At 45.7% G+C, this 6,981-nt stretch overlaps 1 protein-coding gene across 3 annotated transcripts in view; it reads left to right on the forward strand.

Annotated features, from left to right (window-relative positions):
- Window positions 1–6,981, forward strand: part of FRMPD4 (FERM and PDZ domain containing 4) — a 616,060-nt gene that overhangs the window by 450,455 nt on the left and 158,624 nt on the right. The window contains exon 1 of one of the 3 annotated variants that reach the window (XM_005880817.2): window positions 1,815–1,918. The exons of the other annotated variants lie outside the window; for them this stretch is intronic. Coding sequence (XP_005880879.1) covers window positions 1,899–1,918 — 20 coding nt within the window. The 5' untranslated portion in view covers window positions 1,815–1,898. Of the gene's footprint in view, window positions 1–1,814; window positions 1,919–6,981 lie in introns of those variants that run through there. 3 annotated transcript variants of the gene reach the window in all.

Below are 6,981 nucleotides of genomic sequence, written 5' to 3' on the forward strand. Positions count from 1 at the left end.
AACCCTTCTAGCCTGCCCCGCCCCCTCAGGCCTTCCCCACACTATTGTCTGTGTCCATGGGCCATGCATGTGTGCATACAAGGTCTTTGGTTGATCACTTCCCATCCACCTACCCTCCCCTGCCTTCCCTCTGAGATTCCGCACTCTGTTCTATGCGTCTATGTCTCTGGATCCATTTTGTTCATTAGATTCCACATATGAGTGAGATCATGTGACTCTCAAGCAAAGAAGATAGAGAGAAGGAAAGAATGGGAGGGAAAAGGGAAAAAAAGGAGAGGAGGGAGGAGGTAAGGAAGGAGGAGAGAGAGAAGCTTTCATAGTAAAATGTATCAGGCCCTTTTGGTTGAAGCGACCATCTTTGGGTTTTCATTACTTGTTAATTACTTATGAATTGCTTGTTCATGCGATCATAGCATTTTGTACGTGTGTGTGTGTGTGTGTGTGTGTGTGTGTGTGTGTGTAAGAACGGAAGCATAGCATCGTGAAGACATGATAGCCAGGGGTTCACCTTGGATACAGTGATGGTCCGGGAGGGGTTCGCCTTGAGCCTGCAGTGTGACCCTTGTCATTTCTTCTCATGGAGACTTCTCCGCCTCCGTGTTCAATCACCAGCCTGAAAACCTTCCTTTGAATAACGAGCAACAAAGGCTTCCCTTAGTCGTTGTTCAACTCGGTCTATTGATTTCGTTTTCTGTTGTCACTTGTGGCATTGCTATTCTGGGAGTATCAGAAGTTCATTTTTAAAGATGTTTTCTGTATTTTCCAAGAAGTTCTGAAGAGTATTTTAAAAAAATATTGCTCTTGAGTTAGCATCTAATATTCTATACAATATACTCTTCATGATTACAGTGGACTGTGTAGAGTAGCTTCTCAAACTTCCCTGAGCGTAGTTATCACCTAGGGAGCTTGCTAAGACGCAGATTGTTGCCAGCCGGTGTGGCTCAGTGGTTGAGCAGCGACTTATGAACCAGGAGGTCACAGTTCGATTCCTGGTCCGGGCACATGCCAGGGGTGTGGGCTCAATCCTCAGTGTGGGGCGTGCAGGAGGCAGCCAATCCATGATTCTCTCTCATCATTGATGTTTCTCTCTCTCTTTCTCCCTTCCTCTCTGAAATCAAGAAAAAGATTTTTTTTAAAGATGCAGCTTGTCATTCAATAGGCCTGGGCGGGGCCAGGGCTGCTTCATTTTTCACAGCCTCACTGCTGGTGCTCAGGCTGCCTGTCCACAGACCACAGTCCGAGGAGGAAGGTTCAGGGGCTATTGTGAAGTTCAGCCTCGCAGCCAGGCTTCCACACACAGGACCCGAGTCCATCCTCCTCGTGCCCCAGCCTCTCCACCTGGGAAATAGTCCCGTGATCTGTCACAGCCTGATAACATATGAACGTGTCAGCAGTTTTTTAATTCCCGGAGTTTTCTGCACATCTCTGATTACAAGTGCAACTTGATTGCAAATGAAGATGATAATTCCACATTCCTTTCACTAGAAGGGTGTTGCTTTCTGGAAGGCAAGCCTTTCTCAAGAACAAATTCCTCATTAAGTCCGCTCCCCGCCCGCCACGTGTTTTGGACCGAATGTGTCTTTCCAACATTCATACTTGAAACCCTCAGCCCCCTGCGTGGTGGGGCGGGATGTGGAGCCTTTGAGAGCCAAGTGAGTTTGGATGAGGTCATGAGAGATCAGGCCTCGTGATGGGATTAGTTTCCTTATAAGAAGAGTTACAGAGAGGCCAGCGTGCTGGTTCGTCCTCTCTCTCTCTCTCTCTCTCTCTCTCTCTCTCTCTCTCTCTCGGCCACAATGAGAAGCTGGCCATCTGGAAGCCAGGAAGAGGTGCCGCACCAGGAAATGAATCTGCTGACACCTTGATCTTGCACTTCCTCTCCGCCTCAACTGTGAGACATGAACGTTTGCTGTTTAAGGTACCCAGTCTTTCGTTTCAGAGCCTGAGCCGGGACAGCAGAGGTGGAATATGTGAAGTCCCTCTTTTTCACAAAGTGACTCAACAGCTTCAGCGAGGTCCTCCCTTTGTAGCTAATGAGTCCCTTGCGATGTTGTGAGTCTGGAAGGCAAAATAAATAAAAATTAACTAGGGCCTTATCTTCTTGGCAAGGCGCACATAGCTACCGAGCTGGCGTTTATGCTCACTTTGTTCTATGCCTGTCTTCGGCCAAAGAGACTGTATTCTTCAGAGAAATGCCACCCTCCTTCTGTGGGCCTGTTGATTTGTGTACCGTTGTGTTCTATCTATCTGTCAGAGCAATTTTGAAAGTTATAATCAGAGTTGTATTTCCTGTTCCTTCTCTACATCATCAGTAAAAACAAAACTGATAAAAATTACACATAAAAAGGCCCTCTTTCTTAGGTTTTCTTACAGGTCCGGGCCTGCTAAACCCTGGTTTCCTATGGAATGGATTGGTAATCAGATTAGAAATACAAAGTCAATTTCTTCTATAAAAATTTATATTGTGCCCTAGCTGGTTTGGCTCGGTGGATAGAGCATTGGCCTGTGGGCGGAAGGGTCCCGGGTTCGGTTCCGGTCAAGGGCACTCACCTCGGTTGCAGGCTCCTAGCCCTGGTCGGGGGCATGCGGGAGGCAACAAATTGATGAGTCTCTCTCGCATCGGTGTTTCTCTCTGTCTCTCCCTCTCTTTTCCACTCTCTCTAAAAATCAATGCTAAAATAGCCCGAGGTGAGGATTATAAAAGCAAAATTTTCATTGTAATTAGGAATTTCCTGGTAACGACTGATACATGCTTATGTCGCCAGCAATGGCTCTCCATGGCAGAGTGGGCAAGTTTGCCACCATGAGGACACTTGGCAACGCCAGGGGACACTTTGGTTGTCATGACTGAGGGTGTTGGGAACTGCTGGCCTACTATGGGTCTAGGTCAGGGATGTTGCTGCCCATCCTGTAAGGCACATAGCCCAGTTGCTCACAACAAAAATGACCCACGTGCAATGCAATGTCAAGAGTGAGAGATCCAGGTCTGCTCTTCCTGGATAGTCATGCCCACTGGTGTGTTTGTTTTCTTCGCTTCTTAACATTAAATTTCACTGGATCTTATATTATTTTTGATACGGAGCGTGTTAGCCATGGAATTCCCGTCACTGTCAGAAAAATCGTGTGTATTCTCTTTGACAATGGCATTGGATTCGATCTTTTTTATGATGAGTGACTTTTATGGTCTAAACAGCAGGTGATTCTGTATAACTACTAGGCAATAAACATTTTAGCGAGTTCTTTTTCAAATCATGAATGCCTTATGACTTTCTCATGGCAGCGCTTTTATTTAAAAACACATTTTGGCAATCAGCATCCTATGAAAAAGACTGAGATCCCCATTTCTGGAAAGAATATGGAGTTAAGTTTTCTGTCAAGTATTCTAACATGGCTTGGGAGGGACACAGTACAGAAGCAAGGTGACTGCTTTTTGCGTTTGTTTTTTTTTTAATATTTGTATTGATTTCAAAGAGGAAGGGAGAGGGAGAGAGAGAGAGAGAAACATCAGGGATGAGAGAGAATCGTGGATTGTCTGCCTCCTGCACGCCCCACTGTGGGGATGGAGCCCACAGCCCAGGCATGTGCCCTGACTGGGATTTGAACCATGATCTGCTGGTTCATAGATTGACATCCAACCACTGAGCCATGCAGGCGGGGCACAAGGTAACTGCTTTTGAATCACATTGACCCTCAGGGCCCCTGGGTAAGATGACGCCTCACCAGTCCAGTGATCCCAGAATCTTCGATCGCCCTTTCTTAGAGGGGCCTAGGAGGGGTTTGGAACCAGCGCACACACCTTCAAGGCTGGTACATGGCAATGGAAAGTGACTATACATGGAGAAGGCTGAGCCCTGAAATGGATCACATGATCTGAGCCAACGTGGACAGCCTGGTGTTGCATGCGGCCTTTTTCCTCTTTGTCTTCAGACTTGCTGACACTAAGAAGGTTCTGCGTGCCACCCTCCTTTCTCTGCCTTTCATAACCTGAGGAGAAGGCACCAGTGGAAAGTAAACTGACGCCATTCCACCCCAGACTGTGGAGAGCAGCTACTGTTTGGACAAGTTCAAGCCTCGGACTAATGAGAGGGCACAGTCCTCTCATGGCCCCGTGCAAGTCCCAGCTTGGAGGGCAGGGCCCTCCCAGCACAATTATAGCCAACAGCTATTGTTGTAAGCTTAAACCTATGGTCCGAACACGTGGGCCCATGTGCCTGAGTGATGTGGGCTTGATAGAGTTCAGGTGCATGTAGTTGAGTAGAATCAAAACCCACGAGAATGTTGTGAACATCTTGACCACGCCCTGACTTTGCCTCGTGGAATCTGCTGTAAAATAAAGACTCGGCTTGTAGTCCGTGGCGCTGTCGCTAGCTCTCCAGCAGAGAGGCTCTCCACCAGAGAGGACAGCATCCTACCCAGTCCCAGCTTTCTTCTCTTGTCTGTCTTTTCTCCATCCTTCACTGCCCCCTCTCAGGGTCACTGAACCTGGCTGAGCTGGCGCGGCACATAAGGCGCCCAACGTGGGGCTGAGTATGCCATGGCCGTGCCGGCTCGCCACACCAAACAAAATGAAAAAGAGGAACAAAAATACCAGGAAGCAAGGGAAATAAAAGAGTGATGACATAGCCCCCAGCCCCCCCCCCCATAAACCCCGGATGGCTGCTTGCTTGTGGGGAACACTCCTTCAGGCTCACCTCCCTGGAAGTCATCTCTGGGATTCTGCTCCTCTAGCCTCCGTTTCAATATTGACTTGGGAGTAAAGTGCCCTCAATCCTATCTCTGTTCATTCAGATTCTTACTTATTGAATTTAGTGATTTTTAATGGGTTAGAATCATGGATGTCAATAGCTGTGTGACCTTAGGCGAGTTACATCACTTCTCTGTGCCTAATCTCTCTGCAAATGAGTATTATAACAGCCCTTACATTGTAGATGGGATGGTGAGAATTAGCTAAATTAATAGATATAAAGTGTTTAGGACAATGTCTGGCACATTATCAGCATAATATAAATATCAGCTACCATTACGTGTATACACATACCCTCACTTATATTTGATCACTTGAGACATTAATTTTTATGTGATGTAAAGGCTAATTAATTGGCTGCTGCCATGCCCCGTCCGGTACTTTGTCATTATATATTTAAGCCTGTTCTTAACTCCTTAATACAAAATCTCATATTCACAGTGAGCCCTTTTAACTCCCAGAATTTTGCTGGCTGTGTGTCTTCTTGGGTAGACGAGTCCTGCGGTCGCCTCAGGCTAAAGGTACAAGATGGTTAGATAGATGAGTGATGATGAAAATGGGAGGGTGGAGGAAAGCTAGGAGTTTTGGAACAGTACTTGAGTGACAGAATCAAGATGTGGGTTGGGCTCTGTGGGGCTCCGAGGGGGGAGAAAAAGGGACTTGCCAACCTCAGATGGGGAAGCCACCTTATATTTGTATTGATTCCCCCTCCAGCTCACCCTACCCCTCACCCCTGACCCAGGCCTTCACCACCCTGTCTCTAATCACCAATGGAGACTCCTCATGCCAAAGGACTGGTTGAGGTGAGTCTCTGTCTAAAAAAAAAAAAAGATGCTATTGATTTCATTTTTAACCAAAATGTTACTTACAAATAATTTTAAAAGTCTCATTGTACTAAAGGACTAGCAGTATAAAACCAAGGTTGCTACCTCCTTTTCTGTACCTCACCTGCTCCCAGGGGCAAATACATTTAACTCTGCCTATTTCTTGTTATTTCTTTATTTTTTAAATATGTTTTTCTTGATTTCAGAGAGGAAGGGGGAGGGAGAGAAAGGGAGAAATATCAATGATGAGAGAGAAACATTGTTTGGCTGCCGCCTGCACGCCCCCTACTGGGGGTCGAGCTCGCAACCCTGGCATGTGTCCTGACCAGGAATCAACTGTGACCTCCTGGTTCATAGGTCTATGCTCAACCACTGAGCCACGCTGGCTAGGCTGCCATGTATTTTCACTGTTCAACAAAAGCCATGCTGAACGTGATTTCAAGGAAAAGGTAGACATCTTCCAAGTTTCATGTCTGGAGTGGCATTAATTCTTGGTAGTTAGCCCTGCCTCCTCTTTAATACCATTGTTTATTTCTTTACACATCAGTTTCCCAAACCCTATCAGAAAGCTTTGAGAGAAAGACATCATCATGTTGCTATGACTCCTCAAAGACAGCAGAATTCCTTCCTTATTGTAAGTTCTCCATTAGCACATGTTCAATGAATGGATGAAGGCTGTGTCCTTTGATGATAGCCCTCTAAACCAGCAGTCACCAACCTTTCGGACCTCACAGACCACCAGTGGTCCACGGACCAGTGCTTGGCGACGGCTGCTCTAAACTATAAAGACAATCCTAGTTTTGCCTCTATTTCTGGTCCAAGGCCAGCGTCACCTGTAGCTGACAATTCATGTGCTAAGTGACAAGGTGGAGATGAAGTTGCTGCTGAACCATCTTCCTGACTGTAACTTATGCTTTCAAGTTTCACACTTTTATTTATATGGCCAATCCTTTTACACTCATTTTTTTTCATCTTTAAGTTTGTCAAGCATTCTTTTCTACCATCTCTCAGACACCTCTAACTTTGTCGTTAGGAAATAAATGACATTCCTGAAGTCTTTTTTTAGATGAAAAACATTCTCTGAAGCTTTTGACTACTGCTATTAGTTTTTCTGAAACATATTTTCATAACACTCAGTGTTCAAGTAGCATTTATATTCAAATTGCATAAAGAAATTCAGTCTTATCCTTGAGTTACAAATCAAATTGTATCTTAAACATTGTGTGTAAAGATAGACATAGCTTTCAATTTTGGCTTTTATTATTATTTTTAATAATTCTTTATTGTTGAAAGTGTTACATATGTCCCGCCTTTTCCCCCATTGACCCCCTCCAGTCCACCCTCCCCCTCCCCCCTGCCCCAGGCCTTCACCGCCCTATTGTCTGTGTCCATGGGTTATGCAGATATGCATAC

This window comes from Myotis brandtii, unplaced genomic scaffold (genome assembly GCF_000412655.1).
Source record: "Myotis brandtii unplaced genomic scaffold, ASM41265v1 scaffold655, whole genome shotgun sequence".
Lineage (NCBI taxonomy): Eukaryota > Metazoa > Chordata > Mammalia > Chiroptera > Vespertilionidae > Myotis > Myotis brandtii.